The sequence below is a fragment of the Geotrypetes seraphini genome, chromosome 6, assembly GCF_902459505.1.
Source record: "Geotrypetes seraphini chromosome 6, aGeoSer1.1, whole genome shotgun sequence".
Taxonomy (NCBI): Eukaryota; Metazoa; Chordata; class Amphibia; order Gymnophiona; family Dermophiidae; genus Geotrypetes; species Geotrypetes seraphini.
The window spans coordinates 240,923,979-240,946,176 of NC_047089.1; the positions used below are offsets into that span (position 1 = coordinate 240,923,979).

General features: G+C 44.1%; 1 protein-coding gene across 2 annotated transcripts in view; it reads left to right on the top strand.

Moving 5' to 3' along the window:
- Positions 1-22,198, top strand: part of SH3KBP1 (SH3 domain containing kinase binding protein 1) — a 409,330-nt gene that overhangs the window by 22,665 nt on the left and 364,467 nt on the right. For both annotated transcript variants that reach the window (XR_004539909.1, XM_033949043.1), the window contains exon 2: positions 21,686-21,843. Coding sequence is in view for 1 of the 2 variants with exons in the window: in XM_033949043.1 (XP_033804934.1) it covers positions 21,686-21,843 (158 nt within the window). In the remaining variant the exon portion in view is untranslated. The remainder of the gene's footprint in view (positions 1-21,685; positions 21,844-22,198) is intronic.

Genomic DNA, 22,198 nt, shown 5'->3' on the forward strand with positions numbered 1-22,198 from the left:
CGTGCGCTTGGGTCTCCGGCGATGGCGGGAGAGCTGCAGCATTCCGGTAGTTTATTTACAGCTGACTTTGGTCAGGGTATTCTGCGGCTTCTCTCCTTCCGGTTCAGACAAGTTGTTCGTGTTTCACCAGCTTTGGGACAAGCTTGGGCAGATTTATATGTCTATAGAAACATAGAAACATAGAAAAAGCGGCAGAAAAGGGCTATAGCCCACCAAGTCTGCCCATTCCAAGTATCCCCCCCCCCCTGAATTTACTCCCTTAAAGATCCCACGTGAGTATCCCATTTCTTCTTAAAATCCGTTACGCTACTGGCCTTTATCACCTGGGGTGGGAGTCTGTTCCAATGATCCACCACTCTTTCGGTGAAGAAGTACTTCCTGGGATCGCCATGAAACTTCCCTCCCCTGATTTTCAGCGGATGCCCTCTGGTGGTTGAGGGTCCCATGAGCCAGAAGATATCATCTTCTGACTCGATGCGTCCCGTGATGTACTTATACGTTTCAATCATATCTCCCCGTTCTCTTCTTTTCTCAAGTGAGTACAGCCGCAACTTCTTTAGTCTTTCTTCATACGTGAGATCCTTGAGCCCCATGACCATACTGGTGGCCGTTCGCTGAACCGACTCAATCCTCAGCACGTCCTTTCGGTAGTGTGGGCTCCAAAACTGAACACAGTACTCTAAGTGAGGCCTCACCATGGCTCTGTACAACGGCATCAGAACCTCAGGTCTCCTGCTGACGAAACCTCTACGGATACACCCCATCATTTGTCTTGCCCTGGAGGAAGCCTTCTCCACTTGATTGGCAACCTTCATATCCTCGCTAATGATCACTCCTAGATCGCGTTCCGTCTATGTTTGTGTTCCTACTGTATTCCCTTGAAGGAAGCTGCTAGTTTAATCGGACTCTGGGGTTAGCACTCAAGGGGATTACCAGAGAGACTCTGACCTGTGCTAGGTCACCCAGTCTCGGTTTGTCTCCGGACTGGGCCGACATACGGCAACTCACGGCACAGTGAGATCAGCAGTAAGATAGTGCCCTGTTCACATGGGTATCTCATTGTCTCTCTTGGGGTCCCTGCGGGTTGAGCCTTTGTCTGTTGGTAACTGTCCTTCTTATTTGGGCCTCTGTGCTGCGCTGCATGTGTCTAGTAGTGGCATAGGATATATATGCCTAAAGGTTTATATGGTTTATAAATGCCTAATAGTTTCCAAGTTCGGGCTGTCTCTATGGGCATAATGACACTTCGCATCTTCCTGCGGCCAGGACTCTCTTTCTCTATTTTTGAGAGGGCCTGGACTTCAGATTTCCATGCTTATCACACTGGTTTCTCCTGTCGCCATCTTCTCATGGCACATACTAGATGGACCCCCCAACCAGACAGGAAGGACTGTGCAGCTCCTTCTAACCAGGAGCCAGTTACCTATTCTATCAAACCCACAGAGGAGTGTGCGCTATGTGGCTGTTAGCCTCATCCCTGAAGCTCTCATTAGCGATGTGAGCTTTGTCTGATACCTATTAGGATGCTATTTTCCACAGGGCAGTAGATGCAGCATCTTGATTGCATCTAGTACGTATTCACTTTAAAGGACATATGTATTTCGCTCACGTTGCATGGAGTTCGTACTGTTTTCATGGTTCCAGTATACTCCTCTTTACATTACGAAACTTGATTTTTCCTAGTAGAATTTCTTTCTTTTTACAGATCCTACAGTTCTCATCCTGCCGTTCCCTGACCTTCTGCACTTCATTCTGAGGGGATCTTGACTTCTTCCAATGACTCTTCAGACTTTCTCATGAGGGAGAAGACACTATAATGTCAGGTCAGGGGGCTGTGAACATTTTTCAGGATACTTGCAACTTTGCATTCTCCTCAGGTTTCTGGTTCGTTCTTGGAGTCTCCATGTTTTGTGTTTCCCTTTTAAGTGTTACTGGTCCTCAGGGCAGTTCTTGTAGTTCTTCAGGAACTAAGGGACGTTGTTCCACTTACTGCATGGTGCCCAAGATGGGGGCATTGGGCAGGCTGGATCCCATTCTGCTGAATTAGTTTCTCAGGGTTACACATTTCTGCAGAAAAACTGGGAGAATATTTACATTTTCACTATGGACTCCGAATCGGCACTAGGTTTGCTTGCCTCTCTTGGAGCAGTGCTTTCGGTTTTGGAACATGCCATTTTGCCTACCCAAGGTTTCACGAACATTTTAGAAAATGTAGGCAGTAGTACCGTTTTGGCGCTACCAGGCAATTCACCTAATTTTTTCTTGACTGACTGCTTGATTCGGACGTCTTCCAGTCGGGCCATTTGACTGACTCGAAAAGGGTGGTTCTTTTCCTCAGTTCTTTGGACGTGAATCTTCGAATTTGCACAGCGCTCTTTTCTCCTGTACTATTTATAGGTATATCGGGGAGATGTTTTTATTCATATAGGAAAGAAATGTGTTTCTTCCCAGAGACTAGGGCGATGGGTCACAGTCTCAAGTTTGCATTCTTCTTCGGTCACCATGACCAAGAGTATGGGATTCTGTACAGGTTCTAGGATCCATGTTGCTGACTCCACTGGGAACTTCGGCTTGCTTTCCCATTATAATGCTACAGCAGTCACTTTTGTTCTGGTGGTTCCCGGTATCTCAGGGCTCCAATTATTTGGTAGACTCCTCAAGCATCGCTCTGTATGATTTGGTGGCTCAGTGAGATTTATCTTTTCAAAGGTATGCCTCGGTCTTTGCTGGACTAGCTCATGGCCACCAAACATCCCGGGCTGTTGGGTTGGGGGGGCTCGGTGCCTTCCATCCTCAGCTCCAGGAGTCTGGTCTTAAGAGGCGACTCGGTACTTGTTCATTCTTCTACTCTGGAGCATGGTCAGGCTACCGTTTCTGGAGCTTCAGACCATTCTTCCGGAATGACGCTGAAGGTCTTTTCAGTCAGTATTATGATGGGGGTATTTCTCTACAGCCTGGGCAGTAGGTGATGTACTCAGTTGGCGGGTAAAGTTGTAGTTCTACTTCAATGGGTGGACCCTCATCTTCCTCTTCTGTTGGCAGATCATTTTATGGGTCAGGAAAAGAGTTTGGATAGACTTTCTCTTTGTGAAATCTGAGCATGGCCCATTTATTGTAGGTTATAGTGTACAGCGCTGTGTACGCTCTAGAAAGTGTAAATGTTAGTAATAGTGAAATCTTCTACATCCTGGATATTGAGAATTTTGGCTCAGGCGTTCCAGCTCTTTTTATGGAAGTGAGATCTCCTGGAACTAGACCTCATGGCCTCGTCTCAGAATTCTAAGCTTCCTAGCTTCTTCGACGGGCACAGAGAGTGGGAGTCAGAGGGGGTAGCAGCGTGGCTTCTTTCTCGCCTCTGGTTTCTCTTTTTTTCAGTGTTTACCCCTGGCTGATGATGGCTTGGATTTGCCATCTCAAGCTCACTTTCAGGGCACAGTATTTGTAGAATCTCTGGATTGGCTGCGCCATCCTTGCTATGCGGATCTGATGAGTCTTTCGACAACCGTACTGTTGAGTTTCCTGGTGTCTCCGGATTTGCTCACCTAGGGTCCGATCAACATGGATATTCGTACTACTTTGGTATTGCGACCTAGCTTTTGAAAAGTCATGGCTGACGTGTAAGGGTTATGTGAAGCAGGTTGTTTCTTCTCTTATCCAGGTGATACAGACGTCTTCACCTGTGGCTTCTGCTTCCTTTTGTAGATTTTTCCTTTCTTGAGTACTTCTCAACATTTGCACCCTTCCAGAGTTCTTTTTTGGCGCAAGTGTATTGCCAAGTACTTAGCGTTCAATTCCCTTCAGCTTCAAGTGCCATTCTTAGCTTGTTACAAGGGCTAGGTATATTGCTCTTCGTTTACTTCTCAGCTTCATGTAGTTCAGTTCCTAAACGGAGTACGGTATATTCATACACCTCTTAGAAAGCCCTGTGGGCAGAGCCTTAGGCACATGGGCTGGGTTAGATCCATGTATTTTAGTGGGGGTTTCGCCTGGCCCAATGTCGGCGGGGTGGGGTGGGGGGGTCGCGGTTCGACGGGCAGAAGGGCTTGGGTTCCCTCTTGCCCCAATGTTGTCGGGGGGGGGGGGGGGGGGTTGCGGTTTGACGGGGCAGGAGGGCTTGGGCTCCCTCTTGCCTCGATGTCAGCAGGGGGGTTGCGGTTCAACGGGGCAAGAGGGCTTGGGCTTCCTCTTGCCCCGATCGTACTCAGCGGGCCTGGAGAGCTTGGGCTCTCTCCTGGCCCAATCGTTGTAGGGGGGGGGGGGGGTGGATTCTGTAACTGGTGTTGTTTTTGACAGACACCGGTTACAGAATCCAGTTTTTAGGCGAAGGACCGGCTCCTCCTTCGCCTAAAAGCCCTTGTTTTGGGCGTTTGGGACTTAGGCTTTTTGGAGGTTAATTATATGGTGTTAGTGTAGACATAGTGGTGGTCTGGGCGTTTAAACAGCTGAACATAGAGGCAGGCCATTATCAAAAAAACCTCCTTTTGGACGTTTTTTTTGATAATGGACATTTTCCCTGCTTCTATTTTCAATGTTTAAGGCCTTAGGCCAAAAGGGGACTTAGACGTTTTTTTTGATTACGCCTCTCTAACAGTTTAGTATTTTAGGAAAAATCTTTTTGAAAAACTTTTGCTTTTTTCTTTTCTATCCTATTTTTAAATGGAGTTCCTTTCTTAAAGAATGTGTATTATATATTGCCTTTCTTAAAGAATGTGTATTATATATTGCCTTTCTTAATGAATGTGTATTATATATTGTATACCACTTGGATCCTTTTTTAGGCTGTTATGTGGTATAGAAAATTTTTTTTTTGTAAACATTCACATATTTAAATGTTATCTGCAGAAATCAGTTATCCGTGAACACACAGGCAGAGGTCTTCTTGGCAGCCCCATGCCCCTTAGCATGTGTTTTTCTATCTGCCGTCACTTTGTTTTGCATTCTACCCCACCCCCAAAAAAACCCCCAAACAGTTTCTAGTCTGTCTTTGTCAGGTTTCTTTACCTCCCCCCACCTTTTTTTTTTTTTTTTAATTTAATAAAACCATAGTGGTATGAGCATCAGAGCTGACACCACTGTGGACGGCGCTAAATACCGCAGTACGGTTTTGCAAAAGGGTGGAGGTGAGGGTTAGTTTGTGGTTGGTATATATTTTATTTTGTTGCTGGTTTGGTCTGTTAATATGCCTGTTCAAATAAATACAAAAAAAATTACTGTGCATAACTTTTATTCTTTGTGGTGTCATGGAGATCTCATTATTAATGTAACATGTGTGGTACAGTATGAAGGGGTTTTTTTTTTTTTTTCAGAATGGAAGAGTAGACCAGTGATTAGAGCAGAGGGATGAGAACCAGGTACAGCAGGGCACCAGTTTGCCTCTTTGTTCTTCTTGGGGGGGATGGGAGGGGGGAGAGAGAACAATGGAGCCTGCTAGCAATCTCCCTGCGCACTTACAGTAATTTAAAAAGCCTGGGTGTCTTATCACAGCATAAGGATATTCCCATCTTGTGCTTCTGGGGGGGAACTATAGAGAGCTCTGTACTTAACCCTTTCAGGACCAAGGGACATATTTGTCCCATAACTTTAAAATCCTATAAATTTTGATTGGGATAGTCTACAGTTCTAAATTTGATATGTACGGATTCCATATGATACTGCCTTTATGTAAACAAACTGGTTCCGACATTCATTCATTAGCGTCGTTGCCAGATTGACGAGAAGATTCACTTGCCACACTGTCCATAAGCCAGAAGTGTGATTTTTTTTTAAAAAAAATAATGATATTTCACAAAAAAAATCAATTTTTTGGCATCTGCAAGCCCTTTTTACCATAAAAATGTCGTCAAAACCACAAAAATTGGCCTACGATCCTTATGGTCCTGAAAGGGTTAAAGGGATTGCACATTTTATGGGTGGGAGCAATCACAGTATATGAAAATCCATGACCCTTCAACAGTCCTTTTTGGGTTTTCCTGCTGCTTTAGTTGCTATTGTGGACCGTTAGACTGTAAACAGAGGGGATAGTTTTTCCCAGACAGGCTTGGCCAGAGAGAAACAGTAATGTGTGTGTGTGGGGGGGGAGGGGGGTTGGTTGGTCTCGTGCTGAAATTCAGCTGTGAACGGAGAGAACTGGCAGACTGCAGCTGATACCTCAGCTAGAGTCTTCCGAGCATTCAAGCGTCCGATATCTTTCCTTGAGATATTGGTGGGTCCCAGAGGCTGCATCTCCCAACATCTTAAAGCGTCCAGATTGCAGTGTAAGGGACCAGACCACGATGCATCACGAGCACTCAGTAAAAACACTGAAGACCCAGTATTCAAAGGGTTTATGCTCCTAAATTTGAGAGTTAACCTCCTAAATTAGCCTCTTTGAAAAATTTACTAGGGTTGAGTGTATAATTAAGAGATTGGGCAGCAACCAGTGGTGTTGTAAGATGGGGGGGGGTCCACCCTGGGCACTGTCTTGCTAAGGACGTACCACCCCCGCTCCTCTCCTTGCCACATGCATGCTTTTTGCCTTCCCCTGTACCATTTTTTTTTACTTCTCCGGCGTAAGGTTGTTGCCCGCATTGGCATGGGCGCTATTTCTGACGTCATTTTTGGGACCCGCTCCTAGGGAGTGACGTCAAAGGGTGAGCCGACGCCGATGTGGACATGCTGCTCACGCCGGAGAAGATAAAAAGGTACGGGGAAAAGGGAAGGGGATGTGCGGGCCGCAGGAGGGGGCGGGGAGGGGCACCACCACCACCCTGGGTGCCGCTCACCCTTAATGCACCACTGGCAGCAACAGGGCAGATTTAAGATAGGGGAAATAGTTAGTAGCTTAGCGGTGACTTTCAACACGACGCTCATAATTAGGGCTTATAAATCCAGGCAAATAAACGATAGTCCTAAACTTATAAGTTCATCATTTAGGTCCCCATTTGTCAAACTGCGTTGGATTTTTAAAATCATTGGCCACCACCAGGGTGGAGAGGTGCCATTACCCCCACTGACTTGGCGCCTGGGAAGGTCCTCACCCCCCCTTACTACGCCACTGCTCCTTAGGCACTTTAGGCCTCCTAATGCCACTGTGGGCATGGCTAATGCCGGAAGTTTCGTTAGGTGGCCTAAAGCACCTACTGAGGCACGGTTCACATCAAAGGTAGGTGCCGGAAACGTAGGCCTGGAGAGCCCTGGCCTACATTTCCAGCACCTACCTAAGAACATAAGAATAGTCTTACTGGGTCAGACCAATGGTCAGTCAAGCCCAGTAGCCTGTCCTCAAGGTGGCCAATCAGGTCACTAGTACCTGGCCAAAACCCAAGGATTAGCAATATTCCATGCCACCGATCCAGGGCAAGCAGTGGCTTCCCCCATGTCTTTCTCAATAACAGACTATGAACTTTTCCTCCAGGAATTTGTCCAAACCTTTCTTAAAACCAGCTACGCTATCCGCTCTTACCACATCCTCTGGCAACGAGTTCCAGAGCTTAACTATTCTCTGAGTGAAAAAAATTTCCTCCAATTGGTTTTAAAAGTATTTCCCTGTAACTTCATCGAGTGTCCCCTACGGAGTGAGAAATCGATCCACTTGTACCCATTCTACTCCATTCAGGATTTTGTAGACTTCGATATATCTCCCCTCAGCCATATCTTTTCCAAGCTGAAGAGCCCTAACCGTTTTAGTCTTTCCTCATACGAGAGGAGTTCCATCCCCTTTACCATCTTGGCCGTTCTTCTTTGAACATTTTCTAGCGCCACTACTGTATTGTCTTTCTTGAGATAAGGAGACCAGAATTGAACGCAATACTCCAGATGAGATCGCACCATGGAGCGATACAGGGGCGTTATAACGTTCTTAGTCTCGTTAACCATCCCTTTTTTAACAATTTCTAGCATCCTCTATGCTTTTTTGGCCGCCAGAGGCGCGATTCTGTAACTGTCACTGTTGCCTGATTGACACCTGCCTTACTGCCTACAAAACAGGTTTTGGTAAGTGCTCATTCGCTAATTTTTTTTAATGGCCTTGCACTAATGGCAAAATTAGTGCATGGCCATTATTGGAAAAAAAGAAAATTGTCCATTTAACAACTGTGGTAAAAATGACCTTAGCCCAAATGCTAAGGCCACTTTTTTTTTTTTTACCACAGCTTAGTAAAAGAACCCCTAAGAGCAGTAACAGTATGGACTGAATAACAGGGTGGAATGGATTGGCCAAATGGTTTTTTTTCTTCTGTCATAATTTACTGTTACTTTGCTCTGTGAACCAAATGTTCTCTTCCTGGTTTGCAGTGGTTCAGCCAGAGAGAGGTTCGTGATGGAATTTAAAAAAAGCGTGGGGCAAACACAGAGGATCTACAATCGGAAAGTGACGGATATAAATTGAAAACCTAGGGCCGGAACTGAGCAGAGTTCACAATCGGTTTATGTACCGTATAGGACTATATGTTTTGGGATGGGCTGGTGAAGGCTTCAACGGGAACTACGATACTTTGGGATGGTTTAGAAAGGCTGGAGTGAGCTTGGACGGCAACTCCAGTAGCTGGAACCTAATGACAGAGCCAGTCAGACTTCTACGTAAAAATTTTCAAAGAAAGAACAATAGACTGTTGGGCAGAGTGGATGGACCTCATGGGTCTTTTATCTGCCGTCATCTACTATGTTACTATGTTTTTATTTGCTCAATAATTATTCTGTACACCGGCGGTTCTTAAAGCTGACTTGGGGGGACCCCCCAGCCAGTCAGGTTTTCAAGATGTCCCTCATGAATATACATGAGAGAAATTTGCATGCCTGTTACCTACTTTATAGGCAAATCTCGCTCATGCATATTCATGAGGGATATCTTGAAAACCCAACTGGCTGGGGGGGGTTCCCCAGGAACAGGTTTAAGAACTACTGCGTGTACACCGATTCCCCTTGTCCATTAACTTCTATACTTTTAACCTACAACTGGTTCCCATTTTTTCCCTACACATTTTAAAATGTAAATGTACAATTTATCCTCCTCATCCCTGGGAGCTTCCTTGGGCTGTTATTCTTTTATCTCTTGTTGCTTTCTGGCAGCGGTCAGAGTCCTGTGCATCCACTGGAAATGCCAGGCTCCCAGAAAACATAAACCAGTTCCAGATGGCTGCAGCTTCTGAAATAATGGCCCGAGACCAGTGCAGGAAGAGAGCACAGAACTTTGTAGACGTCCTGGAATGAAGCGATGCCATCTTTCTTTTGGGGGAGAGCAAAGCAAATGGATGAACAGAACGTAGCTGCTGGTTTCTTGTTCACATGCTCACGTTCTGGGCATCAGAAGGCATGGTGGCTCTGTTAGTGAGAAGAGCAGTTCACCAGCCAGATGGGACCAATTGCTCACAGCATAGCTTCCTTCCCTCTTTCTCCTCTTGACATCCAGAAAATTGACAGCTGACGCATGGCATTGGCTCTATGATTAGGTATTGTGCATGTTGTGTAGATTGCAGATAGATATTCTTATTGGGATTAGCGTTGATTTAGAATCTGACCCTAGCTAAAAAGTCTTCAAAATCTGTTGGGTGGCAAGGCATACAGGAAATGAAAAAAAAAAAATGCATGCTGTACTAAATTTTATCATACAAAGTAGTATTTCAGTGACTGGAAATGGCCATTCTACTTAAATATGATTCTAATCGAGTTTTATTACATCCTTTTTTAGAGGTGATATAATCCTCGTCCTGACTTTTTTTTTTTTTTTTTGGTAACAAATAATTTCTGATTTGCATGCATTCATTTTACATATTAACCCATTTGGTATTGTTGCTCAGAAGCAATATGTGTCTTCTATGGCTCTTAAGAACATAAGAATAGCCTTACTGGGTCAGACCAATGGTCCATCATGCCCAGTAGCCCATTCTTACAGTAGCCAATCCAGGTCACTAGTACCTGGCCAAAACCCAAAGAGTAGCAACATTCCATGCTGCCGATCCAAGGCAAGCAGTGGCCTGCCCCACGTCTTTTTCAATAACAGACTATGGACTTTTCCTCCAGGAAATTGTCCAAACCTTTCTTAAAACCAGCTACGATATCCGCTTTTGCTACAACCTCTGGCAATGTGTTCCAGAGTTAAACTATTCTCTGAGTGAAAAAATATTTCCTCCTATTGGTTTTAAAAGTATTTCCCTATAACTTCATCGAGTGTCTTTGTAATTTTTGATGGAGTGAAAAATCGATCCACTTGTATCCATTCTACTCCTCTCAGGATTTTGTAGACTTCAATCCTATCTCCCCTCAGCCATCTCTTTTCCAAGCTGAAGAGCCCTAACCGTTTTAATCTTTCCTCATACGAGAGGAGTTCCAACCCCTTTATTATTTTGGTCGTTCTTCTTTGAACCTTTTCTAGTTCTGCTATATCTAGTTCTGCTATATCTTGAGATAAGGAGACCAGAATTGGATGCAATACTCCAGGTGAGGTCGTACCATGGAGCGAAACAGAGGCATTATAACATTCTTAGTCTTGTTAACCATCTCTTTATTAATAATTCTAGCATCTTGTTTGCTTTTTTAGCCGCCGCTGCGCATTGGGTGGAAGGTTTCATCATATTGTCTACAATGACACCCAGAATGTTTCTTGGGCGCTGTCCCCCCCCCCCCAAGGTGGACCCCGTGCATCTGGTAACTGTGATTTGAGTTATTCTTCTCAATGTGCGTCACATTGCATTTGTCCACATTAAATTTCATCTGCCACTTGGATGCCCATTCTTCCAATATCCTAAGGTTTGCCTGCAATTTTTCACAATCCGCGTGTGTTTTAACAACTTTGAAAAGTTTAGTGTCATTTGCAAATGCAAGCAGTGTCTCACTTCCGGCTCACTACACAATTGTTTCCCACGTACTCACCTTTATAGGACCCCCAGGGACCCCTGAAGAAGACTTTTTGTCGAAACGCGGACCGTGTTGGGTTCTGTATCCCTCGTGGACTAGGTCCTTTAACCGTTTCAGGACCAAGGGACATATTTGTCCCATAACTTTAAAATCCTATCAATTTTGATTGGGATAGTCTACAGTTCTAAATTTGATATGTACGGATTCCATATGATACTGCCTTTATGTAAACAAACTGGTTCCGACATTCATTCATTAGCGTCGTTGCTAGATTGACGAGAAGATTCACTTGCCACACTGTCCATAAGCCAGAAGTGTGATTTTTTAAATAAAAATAATGATATTACACAAAAAAAAATCAATTTTTTGGCATCTGCAAGCCCTTTTTACCATAAAAATGTCGTCAAAACCACAAAAATTGGCCTACGATCCTTATGGTCCTGAAAGGGTTAAGGCTATATGGATGGAATTATTTTATGTGGATGATTTCAATGTACCTTTGGAACTTTGACACTTTCAAATAAAGTCCATTTAGGAACATCGTCATTCCACAGAGTTTGGTTTTTTGTTTTTTTTCTCTGAATTTTCTTCTTTGTGGATATTTTGGGGTCAATTCCTTTTGTTTTTTTGTGTGTGGCTAGAAGGCCATCGTACAGTTTTTTTTCGTTTGACGTCTCTGGGGGGGGTGCGTGAATGGTGGGTGGGTTCTCCTATGTCTGGTTGTGGTAGTTAGGATTTGGCAGTTGTTCAGGTAGGCTGGGCTGTCTCCGTTTATGGTTTTAAATAGTAGGCAGTAGAATTTGAATAGTATTCTTGCTTGTTTTGGGAGCCAGTGTGAGTCGAGGTATGCTGCAGTGATGTGGTCGTGTTTCCTCAGTGAATAGATAAGTCTTAGAGCTGTGTTTTGAACTGTTTATAGTTATTTTGTCATGGTTGCGGGGCAGGGGAGATAGAGAATGTTGCAGTAGTCTAGAAGACCTAGGACTAGGGACTGAAGCAAGAGCTGGGATTGCGTTCTGTCGAAGAATTTTCGAACTTGCCTTAAGTTTCTCATGACCGCGAAAGATTTTTGTATTGTTTTGTTTATTTGTGGTTGCATGGTACAGCATCTGTCTATCATCATTCCTAGAAGTTTTAGAGTGGGTTGTATGAGGTATGTGATTGAGTTTATTACTAGATTTGTTATGGTTGGAGTTTTGTTATTTTCGAGGAGAATGAATTTTGTCTTGTCTGGGTTCAGTTTGTTTGTGATTGTTCATCCATGTTGCTACAGTTTCAAGTGTCCTGTGTAGTGTGTCTGTCATGGAGGATGTTGGTTGGTCAAAAGGAAGGAGAATGGTGGTGTTGTCTGCGTAACTATAGGAGGTTAAGCCTAATTTGTCCAGGCAGGTGCCGAGGGATGCAATGTAGAGATTGAAGAGAGTTGGGGATAGTGGAGATCATTGGGGTACGCTGCAGGGGTTGGACCATGGATCTGATTTTTCTTTGTTCAACTTTACTCTGTAAGTTCTGGACTGTAGGAATCCTTGAAACCATGTGTGTACCTTATCAGTGATTCCTATTGTATCTAGTATTTGTAGTAGGATGTTATGGTCCACCAGGTCAAATGCTGCGGTGAGATCCAGTTATATAATCAGCATTTTTCTAAATGTGCTGAGGTGTTGTCTAGCTGTGCCCAAGAGGGAACCTAGTAATGTCTCTGTGCTGTAATTTGTTCTGAAACCAGATTGTGTAGGGTGGAGTATGTCATGGTCTTCTAGGTAATTGGTGAGGAGTTTGGCTACTAGGCCTTCCATTAGTTTGATATAAAGTGGTATTAAGGCTATGGGTCTGTAGTTGGATGGTTGATCTGTTGCTCCTTTAGGGTCTTTTAGGATCGGGGTGACGACGATTTCGCTGAGGTCTTGCGGGAAAAGACCTTCAGGAAGCATGGTTTGTATCCATTGTAAGAGGAGAGCGTGGAATTTAGTACTGGAGGATTTTAATAGGTATGGAGGGCAGTGGTTGAGATCACAGGCTGCGTGGCTGTATTTTTTGTAGAGTTTGTTAAGATCAGACCATTGTATAGTGGGGAAGTGGGACCAAGTTCTGTCTGCCACAGCTGATTCTTTTTCTGTGGGGGGGGCATTGCGATCTCTTCTAGGTGGGTTGGGGTTCTGGTGAGGGTAGTCCTGGTAGTTGTAATTTTGTTTTTAAAGTATTCAGCTAAAAGGGTGGCTGAGGGGGGAGGGGTGTCATTATTGGCCTGGTAGGGTTTGGTGTCTGTGAGTTTTAGTATTTGGAATAGTTTTTTTGTGTCTTTGGTTTCTTTGCCTATTAGGTTTGTGTAGTGTGTCTTTCTTTTTTCTTTTAGTTTTAGCTTGTATTGTTGGTTTAGTTTTCTCCATGTTGTTTTCGTGGGTTCTTGGTTATTCTTTCTCCATTTTCTTTCTAGTCGTTTACATTGTCGTTTGAGTAGGAGTAGTTCATTATCAAACCATTTGTCTGATCTTCTGATTATTCTGATTTTTGCTTGTATTGGGGCTAGTTCATCTAGGTTGGCTGTACTTAGCCTGCACCATTGTGAGACGAAATCCTTGGGGTTGCACTCTTGTATTGTTGCGTCTGTTTTAGTCCAGAATTTGGAGGAGGTCGATGTATTTACGTGAATTGTTCTTTGGGGTTTACTCTCCTCCATTGAGAAAAATGACCATTTATTCCTACCCTCTATCCGATAACCAATTCCTAATTCACAACTGAACTTTGCCACCGATCCCATGGCTCTTTAATTTTCTCAGGAGCCTCTCGTGAGGAAATTTGTCAAAGCTTTCTGAAAATCTAGATACACTACATCAACCGTCTCACCTTTATCCACATGTTTATTCACACCTTCAAAGAAATCAAGCGAATTGGTGAGGCAAGATCTCATGCTGAATCTGTCATATTAAATCATGTTTGTCTATGTGTTCCACAATTTTATTTTTTATAATTGTTTCCATCATTTTGCCCTGCACTGAAGTCAATAAAATAAACAAAAAACCCGTTAGTGTAATTGCTGTAACTTCTTAAAAGTCCTCTTGAATTCCATAGTCCTCCATATTCCTTATACTTTAATCAGTGGATAGATTTTGACTTAGTCGGCACTGAAGTCAGGCTTACCAGTCTAATTTCCCAGATCTCCCTTGGAAGCCTTTTTAAAAATCAGCATTGGCCACCCTCCAATCTTCAGGTACTAAAGACAATTTTAGTGATAGGTTACAGATCACTAACAGCAGGTCAGCAATTTCATGATTGAGTTCTTTTAGTACCCTGCATGCAGTGTTCCCACTAAGCTGCGCTGGGGTGCGCTGGCGCACAAAATATTACCTCGCAGCGCACAAGTTTCTCGTCACAGCGCACACAGTGTAGAGCACAGTTCTTCAACCGCCGGTCCGCAAACAAAATCTTGCCGGTCCGCGAAGGATTCGGTCCCCGCCGCAACGAAAGGCCGGCGTCAGCTGACTTGCAACTTCCTGTTGCAGTCGCTGTGCCGGGACTCCTGCCTTCGCCGGGACTCCTGCCTTCCACCGCGTTTGCCTCCTGCCTTGTCTCCGCACCTCCAGACCAGCAGCGGCAGCTGTGTATGCTTTTAACTTCGGCACAGAGCTGCCCCTAATCAATAGTTTAGCGCGGTTTCATAAGGCAGCCTCGGGGCCTTTGCTAGGCCGGCCCACATCGCATCATCGAAGCGGGCCGGCTATCAAAGGCCCCGAGGCTGCCTCATGAAACCGCGCTAAACTATTGATTAGGGGCAGCTCTGTGCCGAAGTTAAAAGCATACAGAGCTGCCGCTGCTGGTCTGAACTCTTGGGCCGCTGAAGGAGGGCAAAAAGCAGCTGTCCTGGAGGTTTCCCTTCCTCTCGCCTTTACAGGTTCCTTTTTTCCACCTTTTTTTTTTTTTCCTTCAAACGGCAACGGGCCCCAGCATCGACATCAATCAAGTAAGTTCCACTGTCAATCAAGCGGTTCTGCTCGGCCAAAGCTTCCCCTGTGACATGAGCCACCCTCAGGGGAAAGAAAGTGACCCACAAAGGTGAGGGGAAGGGGGGCAGATGATGGAAGTTGGGGGGGGGAGAGAGAGAGAGAGAGAGAGAAGGGGCAGATGATGGAATGGAGGAGATGAGAGAGAGAGAGAAGGGGGACAGATGATGGAAGTGAGAAGAAGGGAGAGAGAGCAGAAGGCAGATGGATGTCAGTTGAGAAGGGAGAGCAGATGCTGAATGGAAGTGGGGAAAGAACACATACTGGATGGAAGGAGGAGATAAATAAAGGGGGAAGAAAATAGTAAGATAATGGAGGGGTGAGGGAAAGGGGTGACAAGCTGTGTGTAGACACAGTGAAAAGAGGGAAACGGGACTAAATAGTAAGAAAGAATTTAATTTAGATGGAGGCAGAAAATAGAGAAGGAAGACCAGAGAAGAAAAGGGAAGAGAGAGCAGAGAATGATCAGATCTGAGTGGAGGAAATGAGAAGAGAGATATGCTAAAAACCACAGGGGGGAGGGAAGGATAGAGATGCCAGACCATGAGGGGAACAGAAGGAAGATGATGGATGCTAGACCAAATTGGGGGGTGGGGGGGGGCAGGAGGAGAGATGGCAGGGAAAGACAGACAGTGAATGGAAGGGGCAGATGCTGGACTGAAGAGACAGAGAAGGTTATCATGCTGCTGTACCGGGCCATGGTACGCCCTCACCTGGAGTACTGCGTCCAGCACTGGTACTTTAAGAAGGACACGGTACTACTCGAAAGGATCCAGAGAAGAGCAACTAAAATGGTTAAGGGGCTGGAGGAGTTGCCGTACAGCGAAAGATTAGAGAAACTGGGCCTCTTCTCCCTTGAGCAGAGGAGATTGAGAGGGGACATGATAGAAACATTCAAGGTACTGAAGGGAATAGACTTAGTAGCTAAGGCAGGGAGAACGAGAGGGCACTCTCTAAAGTTGAAAGGGGATAGATTCCATACAAACGTAAGGAAGTTCTGTGGTAGAAAGCAACATATTTATTTGGCTCATAACTTGCTGGCGCCCGATATTTTTAGCTCACAGTGAAAAAAGTTTGCTCACAACACCCGCCCGCTTAGAGGGAACACTGCCTGCATGCCATCCGTTCCAGGTGATTTATCATTTTTATCTTGTCGATTAGGCTTAGTACATCTTCCAGACACAACAAGATTTCTTTCAGTTGCTCCGCATCATCACCCTTGAAAACCATTTCTAGTTCAGGTGGATCTCTTACATCTTCTTCCATAAAGACTGAAGCAAAGAATTCATTCAGTCTCTCTGATATGGCCTTATCATCCCTGAGCACCTATTTTGCTCCTTGATTGGAGAATGGACTACTTGGCTTGATGGGCCATTGGTCTGATCCAGTAAGGCTATTCTTATGTTTTTATGTTCTTGGTTCAACACATGTATAGACACTGAAGGACACCTTTTAATTCTAGGTTTTTGACCCAGTGAAATACAGAGAGGAGATAGATCAGTGGTCTCCAATCTTTTTTCATGGGAAGGGCCGCAGTGTGAATATGAGAAAGCCCTGAGGGTCACTTAAAGATTTCACATTTATACGTATTACTAATTTTGTAAATTGCCCTGATCTACTTGTTGAGACTGGGTATTAAACATTAAAAATTAATACTGATTCTACAACATTTCAAGGATATATTTCACAAACTCACTTTATTTTTGGAATGTCAACCATAGCAAGTTCCATAAATAAAAGATTGTTTGCAGTTACGATGTCAAGTGGGCAAGATTGAAATGAAAACATTTACAGGATTTGAAGAACTTTTCAGCCAACAATCTGGGGGCCACAATAGAGGACTTCAGGGGCCACATGTAGGAGATCACTGGATCAGATGACGATCATAACTGCATTCTGTACCATAAGAACATAAGTAATGCCTCTGCTGGGTCAGACCTGGGGTCCATCATGCCCAGCAGCCCGCTCATGCGACGGCCCAACAGATCCTCTATTTATACCCTTCTATCCCCCTTTCCAGCAGGAAATTGTCCAATCCTTTCTTGAACCCCAGTACCGCACTCTGCCCTATTACGCCCTCTGGAAGTGCATTCCAGGTGTCCACCACATGTTGGGTAAAGAAGAACTTCCTAGCATTCGTTTTGAATCTGTCCCCTTTCAACTTTTCCGAATGCCCTCTTGTTCTCTTATTTTTCAAAAGTTTGAAGAATCTGTCCCTCTCTACTGTCTCTATGCCCCTCATGATCTTATAAGTCTCTATCATATCTCCTCTAAGTCTCCTATTCTCCAGGGAAAAGAGACCCAGTTTCTCTAATCACTCAGCATATGTAAGGTTTTCCATCCCTTTTATCAGACGCGTCGCTCTCCTCTGAACCTTCTTGAGTAATGCCATATCCTTAAGGTATGGTGACCAAGATTGGATGCAGTATTCCAGGTGCGGGCGCACCATCGCCCGATACAACGGCAGGATGACTTCTTTTGTCCTGGTTGTAATACCCTTCTTGATTATACCTAGTATTCTATTCGCTCTCTTAGCAGCCGCTGCGCACTGTGCCGTCGGCTTCATTGTCATGTCCACCATTACCCCCAAGTCCCTTTCTTGGGTACTCTCATTCACTAACATCCCTCCCATCGTATAGTTGTACCCCGGCACTTTGTCCGGGCTTTGAAAAGAAATCACGTCGAGAGGGGCAACGCAGTGACGTCACACAAACACACTTGCATATGTGTGTGATGTCATCGTGTCACATCCACGCATGCGTGGACGCCTTCCTGCCTGACGAACAGGCAATGGGGGCTGGGGCCGAGGGCTGAGCTGGGGCGGGGATGGGTAGAACTGTGCGGGCCTGGAGGTGGGTCTAGGGCAGTGGTGTCAAAGTCCCTCCTCGAGGGCCGCAATTCAGTCGGGTTTCCAGGATTTCCCCAATGAATATGCATGAGATCTATTAGCATACAATGAAAGCAGTGCATGCAAATAGATCTCATGCATATTCATTAGGGAAATCCTGAAAACCCAACTGGATTGCGGCCCTCGAGGAGGGATTTTGATACCCCTGGTCCAGGGATCTGGATTTTACTGACATAAAATCTGGTAACCCTAAGTATGGATGTTTTACGTAACTTCCTCAAAGAACCCTTCTCCCATTTCTTTGTTTTTGTTTTTTAAACATAGCTTCTGTGTTTCATATTGTTTTCTTGATCCTATTCTAGTCTTCTAATAAAAACCTTTGCATGCCATGTTTGACCTTCTAATCCAAAAGGTGGGGTCCCTTCCTTCTGTAAGCACTGCACCCCTTGACTGCAGTGATGTCACAGCATCATTTTAATCTCATAAACGGTGGGAAAAACTGGAGGTGTTTTTCATGCTTTTTAAAGGGAAGTCTCTTGTCGTGTAGCTGAAACTTATCTGTTATGCTGTTGAAATAAAAGCCAGTAGTTACGAGATGATTAAGCATACCTGTTGCATAAACCGCAGTGGATGGGGAGGAGGTTAGACTGGTGCATGTAAGTTTCACTTCCTCTCCAGTTTGAAGTGAAACAATGATAGCTTGTTATGAAATGGAAGGTCAGGATTGGTGATGAGATGTACGGATGGATACAGAATCAGTTCAAAGGATATCCAGGCATCGCATATATTCAAGAATAGTTTGAGGAGTGGCTCAGTGGAAACTAGGGAAGCCACGGTTTAAATTTACCCTTCCCTCCCAATTCTTGTGACCTTGGATAAGTCACTTTCTCTGAGGGCAAGCAGGCATAATATTATCATACTGGTCTTTAAGCCCATTACATTAACGGGTGCTAGAATAGATGTGTATGTCTCTTTCTTTCTGTCTGTCTGTCTGTCTCTCTTTCTGTATCTCTCTCTCTCCTTGGCTGCTTTCTGTCTGTCTGGCTCTCTTTCTTTCTGTCTCTCTCTTTCCTCAGCTGTCCACCACCACCCCTTGCCTGCTCCCCCTGTCCAGCAGTAGCCCTTCTTCGCCCTTCCTTTTACCCCCCCCATTGTCCAGCAGCACCCCTTCACTGCTCCCCCTGTCCAGCAACAGCCCTTCTCCCTTTGTTTTATCTCCCCCCTGTCAAGTTCAAGTTCAATTTTATTTGATGTATCGCCTATAACAATTTCTAAGCGATGTACAATAAAATATCATAAATGATAACAAATAGTGTTAAAACAATACTTCTTAAAATTTTTGAAAGGCAAAAATTTATAACATACAATGTTAGAACTTTAAGGAGTTACATCACAAACTTGATACATTAGGAAAGAAGGGAAAAAGTTACAATATTCTCAATCTAATATGGGAAAAACATTAAAGTTACATACATAAGGAAGGGGCAAAAAAAAAATTAAAATTAAGAGATTAAAAATTGAGCTTGAAAAACAAGGAATATATAAACCAAGTATAAAATTAAATGGTAAAAGCATCTTTAAATAAAAAAGTTTTCAAAGATTTTTTAAAAGAATTGAGGTCTTTATCTTTTCTTATGTAAAAGGGCAGGGAATTCCAAGTGTGAGGTCCTAAAACAGAGAACATTTCATTTCTTCTTGTGCCTACTGTTTTTAAAGAAGGGACCGATAATAGATCTTGAGAAATAGATCGAAGGGAACGAGAAGCATGATAAGGAATAATCATTTTGGAGATAAATTGTGGTTCCTTAGATGCCATAGTTTTAAAGATTAGTAGTGCTATTTTAAAAGTGATTCGATGATTAATGGGTAACCAGTGGGATTTTATCAGTAAAGGAGTTACGTGGTCATATTTTTTTGCTTTATGGATTAGTTTTATTGCGGTGTTTTGGATAATTTGGAGCCTCTTTTTATCCTTTTGTGGTATATTGAAGAGTAGAGAGTTGCAATAGTTGCACCTCTTCCCTGCTCCCCTTGTCCATCAGTACCTGCTCCCAAACCGCAGCTGCTTCCGTTGCGTGGCCCTCTTAGAGTGAGTGAGGGCGGGAGGGGGGAGTCGCCGGCGTGTTCTACCTGCTCCCAAACCATGGCCCCTTCTCCATTGCGTGGTGCTCTTACAGTGAGTGAGGGCAGGAGGGGGGAGTCGCCGGCGTGTTCTCCGCCTCCTTCCGTCCGTGGTCGCCATTTCAAACTCTGCATACGCATAGGAGCCAGAAAACTGCCACAGGCTCGTTCTACTGGCACGGAGCTATGGATCACGGACGCAGAGATCATGAAGTTTGAAGTGCGCATGCACGCTTAGGGTTTTATTATAGTAGATGTGAATGACATCATCCACGGAACCACTTATGGGCAATGCAAAGTGCACTGCCAGTGCCTTCCCGCCCAATGACAGCTCACAGGACTATTGGTTCTTTGTTTTCCATGGGGCTGAGAAGCAGTGTCTTCAGGTTCTCTTCAGCACATCAAAATTTTTGCTCTCTTTTTCTGCTTTACCATTCTTATTTTTCAGCGTTTTCCTCATCTTTTTTTATCATGTTCTAGTATTTTACCTGACTTTGGTTCATTTTTGGTAATTTTTTATTTGTAGAACACTCTTGAGTCCTCCCCACCTCTGTTTATGGCATCCTAGCTACTTGACCTTCCTAGGCCATTGAACCCTTTGACTTTTAAAACCAATTGGAGGAAATTTTTTTTCACTCGGAGAATAGTTAAACTCTGGAAAGCGTTGCCAGAGGATATGGTAAGAGCGGATAGCGTAGTTGATTTTAAGAAAGGTTTGGACAAGTTCCTAGAAGAAAAGTCCATAGTCTGTTATTCAGAAAGACAAGTTGTAGATAAAAGAGCAGTAGGTAATTTATAAAGAGGGGACACTTGAAGGGAAAGAGGCCATAGAGCGAAGGGAGACTAGTAGCCAAGGGAATGGGACGGAGGGGAGCAAGGGAGCTAAAAATGAAAAAAGCTAGACGATTGTACAGTAAGAAGAAGGGAAGGAGGGAGACCAAAAGTGATAAGCAAAGCCTAACTAGAAATTTGAATACATCTTGGACACCTTGAAAGTTAGAATAACTGTTTAGCTTTGTGAAAAGACTAGTGTTCTACAATTATCATTAGAAATCTCAAAATGGAAGTTCAAATAATTGGTTATATGTCGACATCATCGTAGAATATTCAAATATATTTTTTTTTCTTTACCATAAAAGCCAGAACTGTACGAGTCCAATATCCTTGCATGCACAAATAGTTTCTGAAGGATGATTATAATTTAGGAACTACACCAAAAGCAAAAAGAAACTGCAGAGAGGCATGTACAAAGGTTTAGGAACTTTTATTTGAAGTCGATAAAATGTTGTTTTCCAAGAGATGGCTCTCATTGACACGGAGAATGGGCCCAACACGGACTGTGTTTCGGAGAAACACTCCTTCTTCAGGGGTCCGAGTTGTGCTGTACTTCACAAATGGAGAACTATATGGAATATGACCTTGTAGTTTTAAAGTTCGTAGGTAACAGGCTATGCGGAGGTCGAACTGACACACAGTGTTGGGTCCGTTCTCTGTGTAAATGAGAGCCATCTCTTGGGAAAACAACATTTTATTGACTCCAAATAAAAGTTCCTGTCCCTTGTACATTCTTCTCTGCAGTTTTTGGAATTTTTTTTTTTTTTTTTTTGATTTTGCTGTTCTTCCTTTCCTGCAGACTTGTTGGATTTTTCTTTGTTTTGCATTTTTATAATTTTGGAACTAATAGCTTGGTAACAAGAACGTGACCATCATTTACTGTTCAGATCTTCCCAGACTTCTGTGGGCCATTCCTCTGGCTTTCCCTCTAGCCCCCTTCTCCTCCTATCTGGTTCTCCTTCCTCGCTTGTCTCCAAAGCTCTCATAACAGCTTGTGGAAGTCAACCACCCTCTTAGTCTAATGCAGTCTCTTGCTTGTGTTTTTTGATTTCAGTGGATGCCGTAGTGGAATTTGACTACCAGGCTCAGCATGAAGACGAGCTGACCATTGTTGCGGGTGACATTATCACCAACATCAAGAAGGAAGATGGAGGTTGGTGGGAAGGAGAGGTGAAAGGCAGGCGAGGTCTGTTCCCTGACAACTTTGTAAGAGTGAGTACGAAGTGACGCTTGTTTTTTACTGCTTTTTATTTCTTGTATGCCACAGGACATAGCGCTTGCTGGCAGGGGAAGATGGCTTCCAGTCAAGGTGGATCTGCTCCAGGTGTTAAGTACCAAACCCTGGTACATGTTTACCAATTCGATCATATTTCGTGTCTGATGCTGGTTTTTTTTTTTTTTAAATGTGATTCATTAAGTCTTTAATTTTAGTAGATTTTGCATACTGCATTATAATCTCAGGTGAGGCTGGACTCATTTAGAGCGCTGGTCTTTGACCTGGGGGCCATCGCGTGAGCGGACTGCTGGGCATGATGGACCACTGGTTTGACCCAGCAGTGGCAAGTCT